The following is a 25,415-nucleotide window of genomic DNA, read 5'->3' as shown; positions in this document are numbered from 1 at the left end:
TTGCCTCCTTTTGGGGGGTGGGGTACTTCCCATGTTGGCTGCTATTATAAGACAAAAGGCACAATCCTAGCTAGTTCTACTCAGAAGTAAGTCCTACTGTATTCAATGGGACTTACTCCCAGGAAAGTGAGGTTAGGACTGCAGTGAAACAGTCTCTGGGTCTCAGTTTCACATCAGTTTGCAATTAGCAGATACACACAAAACAAAATCTTCCCCTCCCCCAGCAAATTCATCACTTCTCTCCTCCCCCCCTTTCCAAAACCCTCCAGGTATGCTGCTAACAAACTCAGGGCACAATCCTAACCAGATCTACTCAGAGGTAAGTCCTATTTTGTTAAATGGGGCTTACTCTCAGGTAAGTGTGGTTAGGATTGCAGCCTCAGAGTGCTGGCAGCTGTTTTTTTGTTTCTAGTGTATTAACACCTTCACCCCCATTTTGGGGAGAACTGAGGTGAGGTGATGTAATGGGGAGCCATGGCCAATGGCCGCAAGGATCAGGGGAGCCTCCAGCCAGAAAAGTTCAAGAACCCTTAATGCAATGTAGCTAGATGGTTCCTCGCCTAATCTACTTAAGTTGCTCAAAGAAGGCTACTGCAAATGCCCAGAGGACTGTTCTGGGAGAACTTGGAGCAATTTGACAAGCTCTTTATGGTATGGAGTAGCTGGCTGGAACTGTAGCCAGCCTGGTCCCAGAATAACCTTGCTCTCAAGGGCATGGCCTCAAAACAGTAGCAGTCTTGTCATGACAGCAGGCTCTGCTGCAGCTGCCTCTGAAGCACCCTCTCCTTCCTGGGAGAAAGTCTCTAAAAGTGCTAGTTCTTGCTGGTGGTGGGTACAGTAGAGGGAGAAGTGAAGGCACAGACCATCTTATTTTCTTAATGGGAGACTTCTTTGTTCTGTTTTTTACTGTTTGTACTGTTTTTTGTTTGCACTGTTTGTTCTGTTTTTTACTGTTTGTACTGTTTTTTACTCTTTCCTTCTAGTGGGAACTAGTTTAATTTTTGCTCTTGCTTGCTTGGGAAAAGCTGCTCTGCAACTTCCAAAAGTGTGGCGAGAGATATCTTTGATCTTCTCAGCCTCTCCCTGAAGACCAACTGAAACGTGAGCCATCTTGTCTCTTCTTCCCCCCCCTTGTATGCAATGAAATGTATGCATGAAATGACTTCAGTGTAGCCCTGTGCCTCTGAAGCTAGCAAGATATAATGTAAACAGGAGAGGATTGCACCTCCCACAGCTTTTAAGCTCAGTTAATTTACATAAATAGACTCTCTCTGAAGTAAACAGGAAGAGCAATCTATTTGAGGATGCACTCAAAAGTCATGCGTATTCTTCTTGCTTACTGGTCACTTACTCATTTTAAAATAAACCAAGGCTTTAGATGAATTACATTACACAGACATAATTAAGAGCCCAATTCTGAGCTCGACATACCAGTTTACCACTGGCGCACACTCTAACACCGGGTGAGCACCTGTGCTAGCCCAGTTCTGGCTGGTGTTGGGCTAGTGCCGGGCAGGTGCCCAGCCTCTGCTGCTCCGTGGTCACATGGACTGCAGAGCGAAAGTGGGGTGGGGGGAGGCGGCATGCCGGGGGGGGAGGGAGGCAGGACTGATGGAGCATCAAGCCTTTGCGTCGGGCTCAGCGCCTGACATGAAGGCTCTTATCTCACCACCGACCTTTTGGTCATCGGCGAATTGAGTAGCCCCATTGCAGGGCTACTCCCTTTACCCGGAGGAAGGGGACAAAAGTCCCCTTCTCCCCAGGTGCCGCCTGCAGCTGCCACGGGTGTGCAGGATGCTGCAGCAGCCGTTTTTGGTGCCACTGCAGCCGCACACCCCAGGAGCTCAGGATTGGGCTCTCAGTTCTCTTAAAAGTAGACTTATAATCATTTAAACAGCAGCTCTAGATAGTATATAGAAAACTGCTTCTGAAACTCAGCAGACTGTCACATGTAATTTGTTATAGAACATAAGATTCTACTGTCCATTTTTTTTTTTTTTAACATATCCAAATCTTGGGTAAATTTAGTACTTTTCATTAGTGTTGGAAACTAGTGGAAGAAGGGGAACTTGGGAACTCCCAAGAAGGGAAAAATAAAACTACTTGTCAAGTCCACAAACACCTATTGCATATAGAAGACGATTTTGTGTTGATAAATTCCTTGATATTTGGAAACTTTTTAAGATATTTCTATGTAGATATTTTATTTTTCTCTTATTTATGGTGGTGTTCTCACTTTTTTCTTTATAGATAATATTATGTATTAAGATTGTATCTCTTGCATCACTTTATTCACTATTAAAGGGAAAAAATAAAATAAAAATTCCACAAACACCTATTGATGGTGAAATGAAGTGCATTTGGGTGATAGTGAAAATGTCAAATCTTAAAGAAGCAAATAAGAACAGACAACTCCTTCATGAGAGGAAGCAACAAGGAGAGAGCAAGGAGGAAGCAACTCACGTATAACAATTACAACGGGGATCATGAGCAATTTCTTCAAGATTCACATCGACATCCAGTGGGGGTCTGGTTCCACCCTACAGAAATTGAGAAGTTGTTTAGAAACGAGGACCAAACACAATACATTGAGCTAGGATTGAAGAATAGCTTTCAACCTATAGTAGCAGTTGCCACAGTCCTACTCGGATGTTGGGAACATGCTGAGTCTGGCTGGGCAGGGACTGGGGCAGGGAGAATGTCTCAACAGTGTTGCAGCAACAGTGCTGCAGGAACCCAGGGGTTTACAAAATAAAATTAACAGGAAAGAACATTCTGTAACCTTTTCTGTAACCAGTGTTTTCAGAGTAGAAAATCAGACCACAATAAATGTGGAGGCACTAGAAACTTAATTTGAATAAGAAACGTTTTTGGTCAGTTTTGAATTCATACCCAATCCACCTTCTTCTAACCTGTCACCGCCCTTCCCTGCCCCTTTAACACCCTGCCCCTGCCCCACTTCCCACACTGGCCTACCTGCTCCAGCCCATGCCACTTCACGCTCTGGCACCAGCGGAATGGTGCAAGCCTTCCCACCGGTGTCGCTGAAAGGTGTGCTGTCTCAATGTACTTTTACAACACATTTGGAGCAACTTGTGCCAGCTGAGAGAGCTCCAATAGCACAAGCAATGGATAGGATTGTGCCAACACTTTTTCTAGGTGCACTAACAGTGCAATCCTATGGGTGTTTACTCAGAAATAAGTCCCCTTCTGCTCAGTGGGGTTTATACCCAGGTAAGTGTGCACAGGATTGCCACCTCAATTGTTTTAAAACAAATGGCAAGGACTTTGCAGAGTGTATTCTATAGTTTGCTATTAATCTTTCTTTATGATTAAAAATGTTGTGGCAGAACCTGAATTTCTTTCTTTCTGATCTTATGCATTGCAGGCTCCTCTCCTAGTGGCAAAGGTCTACAATACTCTACAACCTCACTTGAGAGAAGAAAACTGTGCAGTGTTATTCAGCCACAGGCAAGGAGGAGCAGCAGCTATGGATGAATGTGCACCAAATGATTATTGCAGGAAAGATTTAGTGCAACCTCATCAGCCCCTTTTAAATGGCCAACACACAATTTTTTTATTCCACCCATCTTTTGTAAAATTCTCTCTCTGATTTTAACTACTGCTACTCTGCTGTTTCACTTGCCTTGGTTTTACTATTGTATGACTTGGGAGGTTTTTAAACCTGAAATGGATATAATTTTTTTAAATAACTAGTTGTTACAGAACAAGTAAATTCCATCAAAGACCACAACATTCTAAGCCAGTGCTACAAAGTGGTGCACCCAGGATACTCTTCTCATTCCAATATTGTTATCTGCCACTAACCATCACTTTCTGTCTAATTATTCTGAAATTCACTTATCATAATTATTCAACATCATGTAGGTCCTACACTCTCAATCTTCCCATGGTCAATAAATTCAAATCATATTCCATGATATTTAAGAGTGACAAGGTAAATCCCCTTCAGTTTCTAAGTTCTAAAATGAATAAATCCTGACTTCTCCCAGAAAGCAGGCAAACAAGTTTTTCTATTTAAAAAATGTTTAGCAGCTGTATTACAAAGTGGAAACATAATTACAGGCAAGAAGTGAAGAAATAGAACCACAACTATTACCTAATGGTCAGCTGGATATACAGTTACATATTCTCAAGCAAAAGCTTTTGAATTTCGCTCTATCAGACTTGGAATATTAAATCAGTTATTAGAGCAAAACTTAACAAGGAACAAGTTTTTAGCTAACAAGCAACCCAAGTTTCTTGGGTTAACCCATTTCTGCCCAGCCCACAGGTGTACACATTTGCTCCCTGTTATGTATACGCAACACTGGACAGAAATGGCTTAAACATCTCAGAGCCAGCATGGCTGGCTGAAAGGTACTAAATTGGCTTGGCAAAGTCTTCCACTACAAAAAGTTAAATGGAGCATTTTAGAGTCTATTTCAAAGCACTTACTTTAGTAATAGTCTTCAAAATGGCAAGGCGATCCAAAGGTGGTGGCAAACCTACATAGAGTGTTTTATCCAGTCTTCCTGGGCGCAAGATAGCTGGATCTATAATATCTGATGGAAAAATGATTAGGCAAAAGATCTATTCAGATACTGCATACAAAAGTGGAAGCACATGAAGGAAAATGCAAATAGTGATATTATCAGAAACTTCATTTATTATTACTAAGAGGAAACTAAAGTGCTTAATACTTGTGTTTATTCTAGGTAGTTGCAAGGTTACCTCTAAAGAGTAGTTATATCACTGATAGGCACCTGGTGACTCTTATCTAGCACACAAGTGACGTGTGCTGTTGACTCACTCTTCACTTATAATAAAAAACTTTCTTTCACAACTTTCACTTGTGCCTTTCTAGATGTTAAAAAACATTTCTTAGGCTCAGCACAAGGAAGAATCTGTCAGTCGCATTGGCTGCGCTACAGTCTCTGTTCCTTTCCCAAAATAGGCAGTGCTTCTGCAGACAATGAGTTGGCTACAGGTAGCAAATGCAATGGGGCAAGGCAATTTTCCAGCAGGTACTGGGGTGCCACCTTACCTGTAGGGGTTATGTTCCGGTTTCTTTACTCAGCAGAGGATGTCTGTCCTCGGCCTCTGCCAAGCTCCTACTGAGGTCAGGAGGAGAAAAAACATGACCTCCACAGAGAAACCAGAAGTGACCTTATTAATGCCTTATAAGGCATTGGGAGGCCTGGGGAAGCCCTGGAGGCCATGATAACGTTTTTCTTGTTAAAAACTCTAATCATCTGACATATGGTCAGTACAGAGTGATGCCTACAGTTACAAGACAAGCAAAGCAGGATAACCAACACATGAAGCATAATACTTCTGCAACATTCTTTTTCAACATTGTACAGGTTGGTCCAAAGGTGGACAAAATGAACAGTGGGGAACCCTGTAGGTTCAATTGGACCGGGAACAAAGAACAAGAGTTAGGCTCAAGCGATAGTCTGAAGGCACATCAGGTCCACCAAGGCTTTACCACTGCTATTTTATCTCTTTGATAAAGAAGGCAAACAAAAGAAGGGATAGGGCAAAAGGGGCTTGAACATATTGTTAAGAGATTCTTATTGTGCTTTTACCTGCAGAGGCACTCAGGGCAGTTAACAACAAAACAAACATTAGAAAACTAAGCTATAAACTATATAAACAAATGAATTAAGTTGGTTTTTTACTGCAAAGGCAGGGTGCTGAAAACCCTTTCAAACTCATTACAACATGAGACAGACCCAGAGACAGCCCAGGGGATTGTTTTAAGAATCCTCAGGAAGGCCATGACAAAGGAAGCCAGGTTACAAGGAGTTCTGGCCTATATGGACACTTCTGGCCTCCCAGCTTGCTTTATTTATTTTATATTTAAAATATTTATAAATACGTTTTTTCATAAGAAATATTTATGGCTGTGCACAGGACTAGCAAATCAATATCAAGCCACAAAAGATCTTCTAGAATGTAAAAGCTGAAGCAGAGAACCAAAAAGATAAAAATGTAACACAGCAGCAATAAAAACATAACATTACAAAAACTCAAGGACAGTTAAGGCCTTGGAGCAAACATGGCAAATCCAGCACCATCAGCAAGAAGGCATCTGCTAAAATAGAATGTTGGGACAGAAAAAAGAAAATATTTCTTTACCCAGTGTGTAATTAGTCTGTGGAACTCCTTGCCACAGGATGTGGTGACGGCATCTGTTCTAGATGCCTTTAAAAGGGGACTGGACAAATATCTGGATGAAAAGTCCGTCACGGGTTACAAACTGTGATGTGTATGTGCAACCTCCTGCTTTTAGAAGTGGGTTACCTCAGAATGCGGGATGCAGGTCTCTTGTTTTGTGTGCTGCCTGAGGCATTTCATGGGCAACTGTGACATCTGGGCTGATCCAGCAGGGCTGTTCTTATGCCTTTCTCCACTGAGAAGAGCCTTTTGACAAATATGCTTGCTAAACATTCAGAACGTGAAATTCCTTGATATGGATTTATATAGTAAATTGCTTGCTTGGAAGTGTTTATTATACGATTCACTCCACCTGACAACTTTACAAAGTTGCAAGTAGCCTGAGCATTATCCACAAAGGGGAGTGTTGAGAGCACATAACTGGAAATCACCAGGTATTATTTGTTACAACCTATTATAAAAAAGATACTTGAAGAAATTCTGTTTTTGGAGTAAAGCACCCTCTGCAGTGCAGCAGATGAATGGTCATTCTCTGCTACTAAAAGTATCCTTTTGCCTGTCTTCCTACAGGGAATAAATATTTAATCTCCTTTAGTTAAGTTTAAATGTATTGCTAAACAGGACTACTGGTTGGTGTTGCTTAGAACACCTGAATCATTTGGAATAGGAGTTGCTTCCCACAAAACATTTTTCAAGACAGGTGTAAGGAAAAAAACACACTCTCTTGTAGACCATCATGTGTAGGCTGCTGCTTCTAAACATATGCATTTGCCACAAATCAAGACTCACCCAATGAGCCTGCACAAGGAGCTCCAATTGTTCTTACCTGGTCTGTTAGTGGCTGCCATAATGAAAACCTGACAACGAGATTCCAGGCCATCCATCTCTGTTAGCAACTGGTTCACTACACGAACACTAGCACCTGACTGTGGGAGGAAAAACATTCATTCGATGAAACAAAAAAGAGAACGTCACCTCGTGTTAAGACACAAATACCCGTGTGTCAACCAAGGATAATTTCATGAAGGGCTGGCTAAAGCTGTTGGGCTGTCTGAGATAGTACAACAGTCTTGCATTCCCCCATCTCACTCCTCCCTCTGCACAGGCTCTTTAAATAAAGCAGGAAATGGGGAGCATGCTGGGAGCGCCCTGCATTTCTTGCTTTGTTTCAAGAATCCACATGGAGAAAGGTGCGAGGTAGTAGGACAGAACCAATGTGTTCCAATCCTTGGTGTGGCAATTTAACCCAATGTCCTCTCACCTTGCTCTTTCCTCTGCATGGGTGCTTTAAACAAAGCAGGAAGTGTGGAACATGCTGGGGGTCTGCAAGTCACAGTTTGCATTTCCTGCTTTTTTCCTGTGCAGAGGAAGGAGTGAGGTGAGGGAGCTGGTTCTGTTGGTGGTGAACTGGAGGAAGGTGGCGGGTGCCTGTTTGCCACTCCCCCAATTGCTACCTGCTCATGTCACGGATGAATGATTATGACTTCATGTAACTGATAAAAAGGTTCTGGTACACAAAAGTTTCTAAGACCTTAAGGGCACAATCTGAATTTGCATGGGAAGCAGGCAGGTCGGTAGACCTGCACTGCATCCAGCACAAATTTGGACCCAAAAGCAGCGCAGCCCGAGGCAACGGGAAAAGTTTCCCCCTATCCCTTGCTGTGCTGCAGCAGCACCAATAGGTCTACTTGGCTCTGTGCCACCTGATGAGGTGGCACAGATTCGAGCAGCCTGGAGCTGTGCCATGCTGCCCAGGAACAAGGTCAGGATCCGGCATATCTGCTGGATCCTGGTCCCCCTCCCCCTGGAGCGCCCCCTGCTTGCCTCCCCCCACCTCCTCTCTGCCCTTCCCATGCCTCCCCTAGACCCATGTTGGCCAAGCCCGGCCGACATAACTAACCTTCTCCCCGGGGCCCGTGGTGGTTCAGGGAGGTTGGCACATGTATGTGCGCCAGCCTATCTCCCCAAAGAGTGGCACAAAAGTGCTTTACGGCACTTTTGCAACACTCCCAGGCCAGTGCAAGGGACTTGCGCCAGCCCAAGTACCTTCTAGGATTGGGCCCTAAGTGTGCTAAGCACTTACTTAGAAGTAAGTTCCATTGTAGTCAATACACTGTACTTCCAGATAAAAATGTTTAGGATGTAGCCTAAGGTATCCTATCACAAAATCTTAAGAAAACAATATTGTAGCCTATGGCCTCAACTGTGCCAGTCTGCAGCCAGGTCTGCCTTGCAGGTCTATTGCACCTGTTGCTGCTTCTCCACCCTTGTTCAATGGAGGAGTGAGCAAGCCTCTGAGGCAGCATCTGGCCTGGATGCCTTTAAAAGGGGATTGGCAAAGCTGCAGAAGAAGTGAGCAGGCAGAGAAGCTCATTTAGGATCAATCAATTTACAACTACATCTGAGTAAATTTACTTGTGGAAATACTTTTAGGCTCACCTCACGATCTGATCTCCGAGGACACAAAGCATCAACTTCATCAAAGAATATGACACACGGTGCAGAATTCCTTGCACGCTGGAAAACCTGGCGTACAGCACGCTCACTTTCCCCCACATACTGAAATAGGAAGCAGGGAAGGGGAAGGGGAAGAGGAAAATTTACTGTAGAATCTTTCTGCTTACCCAGATAAATTCACCTGATTGCCTGATGCATGCCAAGGGACCAGACTGGAGATTACTTTGCCCTCAAGAAACTACCTAGTATGAAATTGTGCATCTTGGATGTACTCTTTTCTTCTAATCTCATATCAGGTAGAATAAATCTAGCCCCATAGAGAAGTTGCATCGAAACAGACCAAAAGCAATATGCATGTGGAATTGCAACTCTTCAGATAGTCTTCCGATGTTCTTGCAATATTTAATCAAAGTAATCTCTCTTTTCTTTAAATTCATTTACTGTACAGGTGGGGCCTTGGTATCTGATTGTTCTCAGACCTCCCCACCATGGATACGAAAAGCCACAGATAATGAAATCCATGATTTTGACCCCTTAAACCCTCCGAAGGTGACTGGAGCTGGAGCTGCGCTCCAGTCACCTTTGGAGGGCTTTCTGAAGCTGGCAGAGGCCATGTGCGTCCACCCATGGCCTCCATGGGCTTCAGAATGGCCCTTATGGGCAAAAAAAGTCCCAGAAGGTTTCCCCAGGCCTCAGAATGCCTTAAAAAGCATAAAAATGATCACTTCTGGTTTCCTGAGGGAAACTGGAAGTAGTTTTTTTTTGCCTGTAAGGGCCATTCTGAAGGCCCCAGAGGCTGCGAACAGGTGTGTACAGCCTCTGTAGGCTTTTGAAAGCCCTCCAGAGGTGACAGGAGCACATCTCTGGTTGCCTTTGAAGGGTTCAGGTTGAGCCAAGTCTGGCTCAGTGTGGGTCCAGGGTATAAACAGGTTTCACCTGTAATTTAAATTAAACACACTGTGTTATTAAAACATACAACTATAATTTACATACTAAAACATGCACATTGTTTTTATTTTCTGGTGGCAATGATGGTTGCCAACATACTAATATGCCATATACTAATATGTTGGCAACCTTCAGTCTCAAAAGACTACGGTATTGCGCTCTGAATGGTGGTTCTGGCACAGTGTTTAGTGCGGCTGAAAAGGCCGATTTGAGAGTGACAATCCCTTCCATGCTGGGAGCAGGTGCAGTCTGTCCCTGGTCTGTCTCCCTGGCTAAGGGCCTTCCTTCTATGCCTCTTTGCCTCAGTCTGTTGGCCTAGAAAAGAGAAACCTGAGGGGAGACATGACTGAGACATATAAAGCATCCAAGCATCCATATAAAGCGTCCAAGCAGAACGCTCAGAGGCCAAGGTTTCCCATCTGTTGAGGTTCATTCCTAAGGCTTTCAGATCCCTCTTGCAGATATCCTTGTAGCGCAGCTGTGGTCTACCTGTAGGGCGCTTTCCCTGCATGAGTTCTCCATAGAGGAGATCCTTTGAGATCCAACCATCGCCCATTCTCACGACATGACCAAGCCAACGCAAGCGTCTCTGTTTCAGCAGTGTATACACGCTGGGGATTCCAGCTTGTTCCAGGACTGTGTTGTTTGGAACTTTGTCCTGCCAGGTGATAACGAGGATGTGTCGGAGGCAGCGCATGTGGAAAGCGTTCAGTTTCCTCTCCTGTTGTGAGCGAAGAGTCCATGACTCGCTGCAGTACAGATGTGTACTCAAGACGCAAGCTCTATAGACCTGGATCTTGGTATGTTCCATCAGCTTCTTGTTGGAACAGACTCTCTTTGCAAGCCTGGAAAACGTGGTAGCTGCTTTGCCGATGTGTCTGTTTAGCTCAGTATTGAGAGAAAGAGTGTCGGAGATCGTTGAGCCAAGGTACACAAAGTCATGGACAACCTCCAGTTCATGCGCAGAAATTGTAATGCAGGGAGATGAGTCCACATCCTGAACCATGACCTGTGTTTTCTTCAGGTTTATTGTCAGTCCAAAGTCTTGGCAGGCCTTGCTGAAACAGTTCATGAGCTGCTGGAGATCTTTGGCAGAGTGGGCAGTGACAGCTGCATCGTTGGCAAAGAGGAAGTCATGCAGACATTTCAGCTGGACTTTGCTCTCAGTCTGCAGAGGTTGAAGAGCTTTCCGTCTGATCTGGTCCAGAGATAGATGCCTTGTGTTGCAGTTCCAAAGGCCTGCTTCAGCAGGACAGCGAAGAAAATCCCAAACAAGGTCGGTGTGAGAACACAGCCCTGCTTTACGCTGGTTCGGATGTCAAAGGGGTCTGATGTTGAGCCATCAAAGACAACAGTGCCCTTCATGTCCTCGTGGAAAGACCTGATGATGCTAAGGAGTCTGGGTGGACATCCGATCTTGGGGAGAATCCTGAAGAGGCCATCTCTGCTGACCAGGTCGAAAGCCTTCGTGAGATTTATGAAGGCTATAAAGAATGGCTGTCATTGTTCCCTGCATTTCTCCTGCAGTTGTCTAAGGGAGAATACCATATCAGTGGTGGACCTGTTGGCTCGGAAGCCACACTGCGATTCTGGATAGAGACTCTCTGCAAGTACCTGGAGCCTCTTCAGTGCAACTCGGGCAAACAGCTTTCATACAACGCTAAGGAGAGAGATGCCGCGGTACTTATTGCAGTCACCCCTGTCGCGCCTTTGTTCTTGTACAGTGTGATGATGTTTGCATCCCTCATGTCTTGAGGTACTCCACCTTCTCTCCAGCAGGGACAGAGAATTTCATGCAGCTCAGTGACAATGATCTCTTTGCAGCACTTTAGAACTTCATCAGGGATGCTGTCTTTTCCAGGTGCCTTGTCAAAGGCAAGGGAGTCCAGGGCCATGTGAAGTTCTGCTAGGGTTGGTTCACTGTAAAGCTCCTCCAACACAGGCAGGCACTCAATGTTGTTCAGTGCTTCCTCAGTTACTGCATTTTCTCGGGAATACAGCTCAGAGTAGTGCTGCACCCAGCGTTCTATCTGCTGCGCCCAGTACTGGGTGATCTCACCTGTGGCAGACTTCAGAGGGGCAATTTTCTTCTGTGTTGGACCTAGGGCCTGCTTGATACCGTCATACATCCACTTGATGTTGCCCGTGTCAGCTGCTATCTGTATCTGGGAACAGAGTTGGAGCCAGTAGTCGTTAGCACATCTCCTGACAGTCTGCTGGACTTTGCTGCTCGGAGGACCTGCAGGTTGTGCTCACTGGGACAGGCCTTGTATGCTGCTAGAGCTCTCCTCTTTTCCTCAATGACTGGTGTCAACTCCTCAGAGTGGGCTTCAAATCAGTCTGCTGTCTTGTTCGTCTTCTTGCCGAATATGGACAAGGCAGTGTTGTAAATTGCATTCTTGAAATGTTCCCATCTGTTGGATGCATCTGCGTCGGCCGGGCCTGGAAGAGATTCCTCAAGCACTCATGCAAATTCCTCCACTTTCTCCTGGTCCCGGGTCTTGCTGGTGTCAATGTGAGGTCTTCCTTTTTCGTGTGATACAGTTGCTTAGTTTGCAGTTTCACTCTGTTGCACACCAGGGAGTGGTCAGTGTCGCAGGCAGCACCCTGATAACTGCATGTGATCTTGATGCTGGGAAGGCTGGAGTGTCTGGTGAGAATCAAGTCGAGCTGGTGCCAGTGCTTTAATCTTGGGTGTCTCCAAGAGACTCTATGTTGGGGTTTTGTGTTGAAGAATGTGTTGCTGACGCAGAGACTGTGATGACAGCAAAGCTTAGCAGGCGTTGGCCATTTTTGTTCATCCTCCCAGTGCTGAACTGGCCTAAGTAAGTGGGCCACGAGCAAGTGGGCCACGAACTGTGATCAGTACCAACTCTAGCAGTACCAACTCTAGCATTGAAATGAACAATGGCTCTTTTTCGGGGGTTTTCTTGATGGGCCAGGTCATCATAGAATTTGTCTTTAGCTTCTGCTGAAGATGACAGAGTTGGTGCATAAGCACTGATGAGAGTGACAAGTCCTGCTGATGAGTGGAGCTGTAGGGACAAAATTCTTTCACTACCTGCAGAAGGTGGGATGATGGATTTCAGCAGGGTATTTCTGACCACAAAGCCAACGCCATGTTCCCTGGTTTCGTTTGGTTTTCCCTGCCAGAAAAATGAGAAATTTCTCTCCTTGACAGATCCTGAATCTGGCAACCTCATCTCTTGAAGGGCGACGATATCCATCTGCAGTCTGCTCAGCTCCATGTCGATGACACCTGTTTTGCTGGCGTCGTCTATTTTTTGCAGGTCATCAGAGAAGCCAGGTGTCATTGTCCTAACTTTCCAGGTGCCCAGCTTTAGGGCAGGAGTTTTCTGTTTTCTGTTGCCTGGTGCAGAGTTGTTGATCCGCTTGTCGGTTTTCACCCTAAACCCTACGCGCCCTGTGAGGTTAACGGACTGTGGCAAGGCAGCACCTTACTGGCTAGGAGCTGCCCAGCTTAAGGTGAGTGGTAGCTGCCCAATGAGATGCAATGATCTCTCCCACCATCGGAAGCAGCCCCTGGCGTCACGCTCTACGCCAATCGAGCAAGGACTTATAACTGCTGCTTCCTGTGTTGTGCCAACGCCGTATGGCGAAGTTGTTGTTGTTGGTTTTATGAACATACTAATAGAGGTCAATGGAATTGGGTTACAATTTAATTATCAAATTCTAACCTGACATTTCCTTTCCAGACAAGCAAGCAATGAGAAGTATTATTTTAAAATGCATGTTTTTAATTAGACATTGTTGTCTAGATTATCCACTCCAGACAGAATCTGTTCATTTCTTCCAAAATTCAATCAATAGCAAAGAGCCACTACAGACAGAACTCACCATATTCAATAGTTCAGGGCCTTTTACAGAAATGAAATTCAGCCCCGATTCATTTGCCACTGCCTATGAAAAAGGGAAAGACATACCCAATGAATGAAAATAATTTTGCTCTGCCTTCCCACTCAAGGTGGCCAATAATTAATTGTTAAAAATACAGACCTAAAAATACACAATCACTACAGAAAACACACCAATCTACAAGATCCAAAAATGAACAGAAAAACCTGAAACAAGTTCCCATAAGAGGACCAAACTCAGAATGATGATCAAGGCCAAAACCATGGCAACATAACAGCATCTTCAGCTAGCATTTGATGGAAAGGAGGAAGGAAGCCAAACAGTCAGGGCAAAAAATTCCAAGTAGCAGGACTCACCACCAAGAAGGTGCTACTGCTGTGCTTCAGCCTGTGGTGAGGTACAGAATTAGGCCTCTGAGACTCAATATATGTCAGCAGCCCACATGAAACAAGGGAACATTTTGTGTTACCTGCAACTTTCTGGTTTATATTCAGTGTATGCTCTGGAACTTTTTTTCTCCAATGCTAATTATAATGAGATCTATCAGAATTAGATTTATTTACCTTCTCTCTGTAGGGAGCAGACATGAAAACCTCTTGAGTTGCACTAGCTATTGTGATTTTAAAGATACCCTGACTGAGGATGCATAGGCAATGATGAATCTATTCTGGAAATATACCGAGAACGAGGGTGGATGGAGTTCAGACATGAAATCTAGGTTTCCTTCTTGTTTCCTCAATCAGACTCTAATGGAAACACTCTTTAGGATAAAAGGCCCCGGTCAGATACTCCTCAGGATAGCCAAGTCTCAAATCTTGACTTAAGAAATTCTTCCCTAACAAAGGAAAATGTATTTTTCACATTTTTATTCTGCCCTTCCTCCAAGGAACGCAGGGTGATGTACAAACAGACAATTAATCCAGTTTGATTCCTTCTCTGATTTATGAGTGCGTGAAATATATTTTCCTTGTTTGTGTCATAATCTTACTTAGAAAAATGTATCTTTTATCCTTTCCAATTTGGAAATACTATGCTTGAAGAATATAAAGGTCTAGGCACTTGAAATACAGTTAAACCCAAATCAGTAGCAAGCACTGACAAGCCTTTCCACCAGGCACCAGTTGTTCACAAGTTTAAGGAGATTATAAGCCTCCCAGAGATGTACAGGCTATAATGGCACTTTGGGGAAGAGGGGAGCTCTTCAGCAGGAGAAGTGCAAAAGGAATAAACTCTACCTCCGCGCTATGGTCCTAATTTGAACTGCAGCCCTGTGCAACTCTTACTTTTAAATAAGTCCCTAAATATGCAGTGATGAATTTAACAGATGTAGTTTGGCCCTCAGAGGCTGAAAAATACAGCCCAGAGTCTATAATATATTGTCTCTAATAAAAGGAAAAGTAGAGTCTTCAAGAAACTAGAAGGGAATCAACAACTGTATATATGAATCTTTTTGGAAAGCATCCCAAAGATAGTACAGATGAAAGAAAAGCATATTCCTTCCTTGGCCAAAATCAGAAATCATGGCCATTTCTTCACAGAGATCTGGCACGAGCCCTTTGTCCAAATCCTCTCAAATGCAAAGCAGTAGCTCTGGCTACTGTGTTACCTAATGAAGTGTCTACTCGAGAACAATTCATAGTCAACCACACTGAAAAGGAGCTTCTTGGCTGAATCATCCAACTGTTCACAAATACTCTTCATGGGATCTGTCCAGGGTTACTAAGAGACCCATTGAGTTATAATCCCTTAAGCTTCCTGGTTTGAAGGGTTTGTTCTGAGCAGCAACAAGTTCAGACTTCTCTTCCTAATCCGTGAGGAAGGAACAATAAACTATTTATCTCACTTAAGTTGGGCTGAGACCTGCATTGCGTTATTCCACAAAGAAATTTACCTTCTTGACTAAACACTTTAAGGCAGTGTTTCTCAAACTGTGGGTCACGAGACCATTTCAGGTGGGTCCCCATTCTTTTCAATATTTTATTTTTAATATATTAGACTTGATGCTACCATGATATGTGACTGCATCTGGGGAAATGTTATAGACCTGTACTTTAAACAAACTACTATGTATATTCTTTTAACAATGATAGTAAACTTACTCCTGGGTAAGTGTGGGTAGGATTGTAGCCTAGGACAGTTAAAAATTTTCCTACTTGACGATGTCACTTCCGGTCATGACATCACTTCCGGTGGGTCCTGATAGATTCTCATTCTGTCCTGGTGGGTCCCAGAGCTAAATGTGTGAGAACCACTGCCTTAAGGAATAGGTATGATACATTCTCAATGCAGGCAAAGCCTTGAAGACACATGCTAACTGGACTTAGGAACTTCATTAAGCCAAGGAGAAGGTTGTCTCCTTCCACTATGGGAAAACATTTCAAGGACACTTTGGCTAGGTAAATAAAAGTTGCACTTCCTTGGTATGAGGTGCAGTCTTGTTGGATCCCATCTGGCCTCACTGCCTATCTAACATGGCCTCTGCTATTTTCAAAATTAATACAACTCTTTTAGATACATGGAGGGCAGCTACTTGGGCATCTGCCTTTTGTTCAGCATTACAGACTGGATGGCTTCACTCTGCTGATGCTGCTGTCACTAGACAGGTCTTCCCACAACTAGTCCTCCATAGAATTTTTTGCAAGGAGATACACCCAGCTGGGATGGTCACACTGCTGTTTTACATCCCACTCCTGGATAACCTCCACTAGTGAAGGAAAAAGAAATATTGGACTTATTGTGAATGCAACTTTCTTAGCGGATGACGATTATCCAGACTGACCCAATGATTGTATCTACAGATTGGGAGATGTCTGACTCCAAGAGTCAAAGATTCAAAACAGTTTGTGTCCTGGGGTGGACCTCCTGCCTTATCTTCCCTGTATGTGTTTCTTTTTGGGGGGTGGGGCAGTGGGGGAAGGCAAAACTTTATAACTATGTTTATAGTTTACTGTTCTCAAAATTAATGGTGTTTTGGATTCCAAGATTTAAAGAGCGATTTTATATCTCAATACTGGAAGAGGTTTCTCCCACTGAAGGACATCAAAGAAAGTTATTTGCATAGCTCTGCTTCTGAAACAAACAATCCTACTTATGGCTCTAACCTCCATCCATGGAAGAGAATGAATATTCACAGTATGTCCAATACTCATTTTCATGCCACTTGGTTATTGTTACTGTGGTTATTCACTTACTTACTTTAGCAAGTAATGTTTTGCCACAACCAGGAGGGCCAGCAAGCAGTATGCCAGATGGAGCTGTGAGTCCAAGTGCCCTGAATTGCTCAGGATTCCGCACAGGTGCCTGTAACAGAAGAGTTGCCGGAGAGAGGTTAAAACTAGACAATCAAATTGATTTTGCCTGCCTCTGTCAGCTAAACTTTAAAACAAACACAAAGATGAAGATCTGTAGCACTTGTAATGTTAAGAACTTTTTTTAAAAAATGGCCTGTATAATGTTGGAACTCAAACAAGATTTGGTAGGTAGAACTCACTATTCTCATGTACAGTAACTAACAATAAAAGGCACTGGAATGATCATGGCCTAGAAATGAGGTCACTGCATGTTTCAAGATAGTCAACAGAAAACAAGGATGCAAAACACTCAAAAAATCAATCTCCCAGCATACCTCAACACACTCAATCAAAATGAGAAGGGCATACAGAACGCAGTCAGTGATGAGGATTTCCTGAAGAATTATGAGCTACAGGCTTGAGTTTGTGCGAGTCTCTCCTCATGTCCATTGCCTTTCAACTTCCCTTAGCACCTCAGACACATTGAAAGGAGCAGAGGGAGTTGGAATCTGCACTTGTATCCTCCTCCTCACAGCTCCCCTGGGTTTGAGACAATCTGCTGAACAGTGGGACTCTCAGCTGTGCGTGCATCCACTCCGCTCTTTATCAGCAACAGAGGCTGTGCAAGCCCTTATGACTCTCTCACGTTTCGTGGGTACCCTGAGGTTCATCCTGAATACAGACCCGTGTCTGGGAGGAATCTCGCTTAATGCAGGACAAATGTTATGGGCAATCAGCTCCCTTTGACTTTCCCTTGGCATGCAACTCCCTGCCACACACTGCCTGGGCTGCCAGAGTTGGGATATCGTCACATAGCCAGCAATTTCCGACTGTCAAGAACAACCCATTCCAGTCTAATCTCTTTTTGTCCCTGATAGAGTGATTAGTAGAGGTGGGAGAAAACTGTTTTACTTTTTCATGGATTTCAGTGGTTTCCAAAGTTAGAAGTACAAAAACTTGTGTAATGTGTCTTTATTCAAGATTTACATTAAAATTATAAATAGCTTTAAAAGTGTACTAGGTAAATGGTATAGTATCATTGCGGCCCTCAAGGACATCCAATCTGGCCCACTGGGAGTCCCCATTACCCAGTGGGCCAGATTGGAAGTCCTTGAGGGCCACAGTCATTACCCAGGCAACTCCCATTAAATAATTAATAAAAACCAAATAAAACTGTTTCTCCACAGATTTTGTTTTTCTCTACAAAAATGAGATGTGCAGAAAGCAGTGTTTCTGTTATTAGTTTTCTTCCACCTCTTGTGATTAGTCTACACCAGGGGAGTCCAAACTTTTTGGCAGGAGAGCACCTCTGGTCTACACTGTGGGAATGCCATGGATCTAGTTTACCTATAGTTCAACAATGTATTTGACAAAGCCTCCCATGATATTCTTGTTGATAAAATGGCGACAAGTGGGCTAGATGCTATTATTGTTAGATGGGTTCAAGGTTGATTCAACAACCATTCTCAACAAGTGCTAATAAATGGCTCCAAGTTAACCTGGAAGGAGATGCTACTGAGCTCCATTTTTGGGCCCTGTGCTGTTCAACATTTTAAAAAATGGCTTGGATGAAGGGATAGAGGGAATACTGATCAAATGTGCAGATGAGACAAAGCTGGGGAGAGGGGAGATGAAATAGTTACCATCCTGAGATCAGGATCTAAAATGGTCTCAATAGGTTCAATAATTGGGCCCACACCTACAAGATGAAGTTCAGTGGAGACAAAAGTAAAGTCATGCTCACAGGAACAAAACACAGATGCATAACAACAGGTTGGGGTACACCTGGGTTGATGGACCACAAGCTGAAAACAAACCAAAATAAGCCATAGAGTCCAGGTCACAAGAAGAAATAGTTCTACTCTATACTGCACTAGTCAGTTCTCATTTGCAATACTGTGTCCAGTTTTGGGCATCACACCTTAAGAAGGATATCGATATGCTGGGACTTTCAGAGGATAGCAACTAATATAGTGACGGGTCGAACAACCAAGTCCTACGAGAAATGGCTGAAGGAGCTAAGACATCACAGCTAAGATGGGGAGAGGTCTGAAGTTCTATGGGACAAATCTGCATATGACAAAAAGTTTGGGAGGGTGGTGGGTACCAGGAATCTTGGCGCTTTTCCAGTTCTTATTCCTTGTTTTTTCCTGCTCCCACTACCACATAACCCCCAGTTCTCTCTAGCCCATGTCCCGTTCCCCCCCCCGTAGGTAATCTTCTCAATTTCCTTTCATCCTACTCAGCTTCTTTTCTTCTTTTTGGGCCATTATCTTTTTGATTCCCCTTCCCAACACATAGTAGAGCGCACCTGGAAACAAAGAGGTGGTACAGGTGATGTATATGGGGAAATCTTCATTTCCTCTTTTACCACTTCAGGTGCCGAAGGAGATATAAAGTTCTGGTTCTTGCACTTATAGCAGCCTCTTCCAATGTTATTTGATGCTGTTGCAATATATCTTTGATGTCCCTCCACTGTCCTCTGGGTCTGCCTCATGCTCTTTGCCCTTCTTCTCTATTAATATATGCCTTATACAGTATAGAATCCCATGACATTCTCTCGAGGTGAGCAAACCACTTTATCTTCTGTCTTAGTATATAGTATATAATTGGTTCTATTCCAATTCTTTTCCTTATTATCTCTTTCCTAATTTTATCCCTTCTGGTTACTCTAACAGCTTTCCTCAAACATCTCATTTCTGTAGTAACTAAGGGTGCAATCCAGAGTTGCCCTTTGGCTGGTGCAAATCCCTTATGCTGGCCCAGGAGGGTCAGAGATGTGCCATAAAGCATGTTTGTGCCTCCTCGAGAGTCGGCTGGGCTGGAGCAGGGACGTGTGCTGGCCTGCGGAGGCTGAATCCAGCCTCTGTGCCAACTTGGGGGTGGAGCCTTGCGTCAGCTGAGCTTGGCCGACACAAGGCTCTGGAGTGGGCGGGGAGGAGGCAGGAGGGAGGCATTCCAGGGTGGGCAGAGGGCGGTCCCAGGAGTGGGCAGTTGGGGGACGGGAGGCAGGGCTGGGACCTGGCAGTTATGCTGGATCCCAACCCATACCTGAGCAACACGGAGTGGCTTTAAGTCGCTTCATTCTCTTCAGACTTATGCCACCTCTGGAGGTGGCGCAAGTCCAAGGAGACCCATTGGGGCTGCAGTGGGTTACCTGGGCGTAAGGGGAAGAGTTTCCCCTTGCCTCCAGCTGAGCCGCTTTGGAGCCCTATCTTGTGCTGGATGCGCTTGTTCCAGCGCAAGACAGGATTGTGCTGTAACTTTCTCTTATGTTTTATTTTAAGTGTCCATGTTTGACAATGGTAACAAAATGGGGACGAATATACTTTGGATGAGGTGCTTCTTGGTACTAATCGGCTAACTATCCCAATACTTGGTTTGTCTTACTATATCGTATATTGATCTCTTCATCCATTTTACCTTCTTCAGCAAATGTTGTTCCTAGATATTTAAACTCTGAAACTTGTTTCATACTTGTTTTCTCTATTGCAATATTTAGAGTGTGCTTTTCTCTTCCAAATGCCATTATTTTGGTACTTTCTTTACTAATTCTTCTATTATTTATCTTACATTCTTGACTCATAGCGCAAAGATGTTGCGGTAGTTCCTTAGCTGTACCTACTATCAATACTTGATCACCTGCAAAGAGCAATTTGTTAATGTTGTTTCTATTCTTGGGCTTGGCTTTTTTGCTTATACTGTCTAAATAGGTAATAAATAACAATGGTGATAGCACACATCCCAGCCTTAATCCAGATGTTACTGTGAAAGGTTCTGATGTTCCCAAGTTTGTTCTAATGACACTTCTACAGTCGCTGTATAAGCTTTGCATAAACTGATAAGGCAGGGGTCCCCAAACCCCAACCTGGGGCCAGACGCAACCCGCAGCTAGGCTCTACCCAGCCTGCGGTCAGCGTCTGGTCCCCTAAGAGCCTCTGGCCCACTTGACCAAACACAACCAGAGCAGCCTTCCCAGCACTCAGAATGCCTTCTAAAGGCCTAAAAACATCACTTCTTGGTTTTCACAAAAAACCAGAAATAACTTTTTGTGCCCTCTGAATGCCTTAGAAGACTTTCTGATAGTCAGGGAGGCCTCCCTGGCCCTCAGATCACACTCTGGGGATTTCCTGTTATGTGCTGGTTCTGAGGTATTTACTCCTGTTTATTTTCATAAGCTGCTAGAGAGGGGGGAATGGGGCTCCATTTGAGTGTGTGTTTTATTTCTATAGTGGTGCGTGTAGAAATCCTGGGAATTTGAGCCCATTCATTCATCTAAGCTCCATCCCTAATGTATTTATTTAAATTTTATATTTAAAAGTTTTTTTCCAGCCCTCAACACCAAGCCAGATGTTTGATGCGGCCCACTGGCCAAAACGTTTGGAGACCCCTGTGATAAGGTGATCACTTATTCCATATTTGGTCAATATTTGCCATAACACTTTCCTGTCAACTCTATCAAATGCTTTCTCTTGGTCTACAAATGCAATAAAAAGGTTCTTGCTATCTTCTATTTTTTTTCTATTAGATGCTTAAGTGTAAAAATTGCATCTGGACAACTTCTGTTTTTTCTAAAACCCATCTGTTCTTCTGCTAGTTGTAATTCTGTAACTGGCCTCATCCTTGCTTTTATTATCTTAGCATACATTTTCCCTGAATGGCTCAACAGTGAGATGCCTTGGTATTATGTGCATTCTCACTTGCTCCTTTTATTTTTCCACAATGGTATTATTATTGCTTGTTGCCAATCCATCGGTGCAGTTAATTGTATCCAAGCTGCATTAAATATCCTATGCAACCATCTAATACTACTTTCTCCTGCTGCTTGTATTATTTCCGTTGGTAATCCATGCTTTGTGTTTAGGTGACTGTTTAACAACTCTTACTACTTCTTCGATCAATATTCCTGGTTCTAGCACTAGTTTTGTTTTTGGTTCTGCTTTGCGATGTTCTCCTAGGGTTGAGGAGTTCTTTAAAGTATTCTCTCCATCTTTATATAACTTCTGATGGTTCTATTAATGGTCTTCTGTTCTTATTGTTAATTATTTCAATGGGATTATTACTCTCCTCTCTTTTCTGTATACTTTTGAATACTTTAAAAAAAATATTCTGCAAGCTGCTCTTTCATTGTTTACCAATACTTTTCCAAAGTGCTCCTTGCTTTCTTAATTATCCTGTTAGTATCTCTTCATTTTAATCAGCAGGTTATGTTATCTTCTTTCCCTGATTTTATCCAACATTTATATATTTAAAAGAAGCATATAACTACTTCTTTAACCTCTTCACACCACCATGCAGTGTGCCTAATCCTTTTCCTTCTTTTTCCATTTTTCCTTTTTTCAGTATAGTTCTCCTGCAACATAAGCAAGGCACTTCTTTATTCCTTCCATTCCTGCTCCACACTCTCCATCTCTGGTGGCAGATAAATAAATGCTGTCTCTACCTTTTGCTGTAACTGTTCTACTATTCATTTTTGTTTAAGTTTTGCTATGTTAATTCTTGATTTTTATTTGAACTTCTTCTGTGCATGTTGGATTTATCATTTCTTGCTGTTTACAATATGGAGAAATACTTGGACAAAAACAGTTCCTTAGAGTCCTCTGTAGTCTCCTCTTAATACTGCTTCCTCCACCTGCACTAATATTCTCAAGTTACATGCAGACTTCACCAAAAGAAAGGTGTTTGGGCAATTCATTACCCAAATGAGAATGACAACTGAATGTCATTCAATTGGTAAGTCTCCATTTCAAATAAAACTATTACAAATGATCTAGTTTGCTGTGAACTGCAAAGACCAAACCAAGGAATACAGCTCTCTTCTTTTCAATGGGCATAAAATGCCCTGCACAAAATGCCCATCATTCCACAGATCTGCAAGGTAGTTCAGCCTTGCATGCATGAAACAAGATTCTGTACAAAAGTCTACACCTACCAGAATTGCCATGGTGAGTTCCTCCCGAATGTCTTCCAGGGCTCCAATATCTGCCCATGTAACATCGGGGACCGTGACAAATCCTTCTCTCTTGGCAGAGGGTTGCACTGAAGAGAGTGCAACAATGAAGTCATTCATTTCAATGCACAGTTTTTGCAACCGATCCTCCCCTATGGGTTCCGGTTCTTTTAGCAACTCAAGCAGACTCTGTAATTCATCCTAAAGGAGGAAAACCCAGGATGGGAAGAAAAAAGGTCAGATTGGTGGTGGTAGGGGAACAAGCTCTAAGGTTTATATATGGAATGAGAAAATATGCTACAGAAACTTCGAACTAGCTACAATACACCACTGCACGACTTTCAAACTCCCCCTAATTTTTCATATCAGATTGTCTAGTTGCAGGAGCTTACACAAAGATAGGAACGGTCCCATTTTAATAGAGACTATTCGTTCCCTTACATTCTGTCCCTGAGTTTCCCAAGTCTGTGTATAGCAAAGGAATTATAGGCAGTCATTGCTTCTATGCTTCTTCAATGCCCATAACATCTCATGTTCTCTTCTAGAAGCGGTCTTTTGTCTGCATCATTGTTTGTTCTGTGGCTCCACTAGTTCTTGCCATCCCAATGCTAACATGCATCAAGAACCAATATAAAAATTATTTAAACACACATTGCACTGCTAATTCATAAATTTTCTTTTTGAACTACTATGTTGGTTTTACATCATTGCTGTATATTTTGTTTTATGTATTTCCTGTAAGTCACACTGAGCACCCATATTTGAGTGGACAACATGTGATTGTATAAATACCCGTTGAGTTCTGTCTGTATAAGGACCCTCAAGGAAAAAAATAAAGCAGCAGAAGAGAATGGGAGAGAGGACCTTGAGCTTAAGCACTTCATCAGCTCAGACAAGCCAATCAAATGACTGAGGCTCAAAGTACATGGGCACTCAGCCGCATGATCCTTTCCCCTGACAGTTTCAAAAATGAAAAAGCAGCCTCAGAGGCTGTGATCAAAAGCAGGAAGAGTGATGGACAGAAGAGGGAAATTAACACTTTTCCCTTCCTACTTAAAATTGCCCTCCTAGCACTTGTTTCCTTTCAGGGGAAAAACCATTGGTATCCCATATGTTGTACTACTACATGGGTGGGAGGGGTGTTGGGAGAGGGTGTTAAAACAGACAAATGGAAAGAAGGGAAATCAGTAAGTATCCCCTCACACTGCCTCTCTTCAGATTATACGCTCCAAAGTTGCTTTTCATTAACAAAGAAAAAAACACACCATCAGGGGTATGGTCAGGAGCAGGGACAGAAGTGTGGCACTGAAATTCCCGTGTAGGTTCTCAGGAAGTCCCATTCCCTGAGAATCTAACATAGCTATGCAGGGAATTCTGTTATTTTTTGGCTAAAATGGATACAGTTAACAAACCAACTACAAAAACACTCAAAATCTTGCTTGCTGTTTAGTTGGTCCCAACTTTTTAAACCGTATTGTGCTATCGCTGCTTTTGAATTGGTTTTAATGAACTGACAAGGCTACCTGCAGCTTTTGCCCTATGAAAGGAAACTCTCTTATGCTGGGTAATATTTAATGTTTCAGTAGACTATAACCATAGACTTGTATACTTTGGTGGGAAGCTCTGGCTCTGCATTATCTTTTTTGAGCAGCTCTTCTGTATTCTTCTCTGTGTTTTCTCTAGATGTTACTTCTCCATCTCTTAGGGTTTCACGCTTCTCCTCTTCCCGTTTAACAAGGACACTGTTGACTGTGCACATTGCTGCCTCACGGCAAAGCGCCAGCAGATCAGCACCAACGTAGCCTGGGGTCATATGAGCCAAGTCAGCAAAGTCAAAAGATTCTGCAAGTCTAAGTTTTCGACACAGTGTCTTCAGAATTCTGGGGGGGGGGGGGGAGGAAGGAAAAATGTTACAGTTTTAGTCTCCTTTAATAAAACAACCCACCAAACCCATCTTCTCAATACTTTTGGGGAAAAAAAAGTTGAACCAGTAGCTGGTTAAATTCAGTTCACTGAATAAACAAGGCTCCAAAGACAGACAGTGACAACCAAGAGAATGTTAAGCTGAAGCAACTTTGCCAAATAATTAACATTTGCAATCATCAGCGTGATAGAGTCCAGTGCCAATACTAACAGCCAACACACAGAAGGTTCATTTGTTATTAGACTGACGGTAGTCATTATTAGATAGCTGGTGACAAGAAGTGATAAAGAATGCAGCGGGTTAAATCAGTAAATCCCTTTGTGTTAAATCATTGCAAAGATCATGTGATCATCATGACATTCCTGTTCTGAGGAGAGGAAACCTTTGGGGAATGCCCCTCTCACTACCAACAGCAGGGCCAGTCAGTCTTAAAGTTACATTGGTCTGTGGTCCAAAGTTGCGAAAGACCCACCAACTCCCCACTAATTCTCCTTATCTTTGTCTCAGGTGAAGTCACACTAACTGTATGCTTAGTGTTTGCTGTTCTCCTTCTCTGTTTGCGAGTGCTGTGCAACTGTGAGCACGTGAAGCTAGGTGGGGGAGGTTCTGGACTGGGAGGGGTGTGGGAAGGTTAAGCAAGATGAAACAGTGGGTATACTGCAGTCTCCGGGTCTGAAGGCCTTACCTGGGGTTACCTGGTTCTGCGCCAATGATTGAGCTGTCCAGATCTGAGGAGCCCCATTGGGCAGACTGGGGCTTGATAGAAGATAAGGAAACAAATGTTCCT

At 43.4% G+C, this 25,415-nt stretch overlaps 1 protein-coding gene across 2 annotated transcripts in view; it reads right to left on the bottom strand.

The window, feature by feature from the left end:
• The window catches only part of NVL (nuclear VCP like), a 65,815-nt gene that overhangs the window by 13,531 nt on the left and 26,869 nt on the right, over positions 1 to 25,415 (bottom strand). For both annotated transcript variants that reach the window (XM_066618706.1, XM_066618707.1), the window contains exons 13-20: positions 24,314 to 24,584; positions 22,687 to 22,905; positions 16,660 to 16,764; positions 13,447 to 13,509; positions 8,623 to 8,742; positions 7,010 to 7,109; positions 4,459 to 4,565; positions 2,464 to 2,540 (exon numbers count right to left, since the gene is read on the bottom strand). In XM_066618706.1, the coding sequence (XP_066474803.1) occupies positions 2,464 to 2,540; positions 4,459 to 4,565; positions 7,010 to 7,109; positions 8,623 to 8,742; positions 13,447 to 13,509; positions 16,660 to 16,764; positions 22,687 to 22,905; positions 24,314 to 24,584 (1,062 nt within the window). The remainder of the gene's footprint in view (positions 1 to 2,463; positions 2,541 to 4,458; positions 4,566 to 7,009; positions 7,110 to 8,622; positions 8,743 to 13,446; positions 13,510 to 16,659; positions 16,765 to 22,686; positions 22,906 to 24,313; positions 24,585 to 25,415) is intronic.

This window comes from Tiliqua scincoides, chromosome 1 (assembly GCF_035046505.1).
Source record: "Tiliqua scincoides isolate rTilSci1 chromosome 1, rTilSci1.hap2, whole genome shotgun sequence".
Lineage (NCBI taxonomy): Eukaryota > Metazoa > Chordata > Lepidosauria > Squamata > Scincidae > Tiliqua > Tiliqua scincoides.
This window is presented reverse-complemented; position numbering and strand designations above follow the sequence as displayed.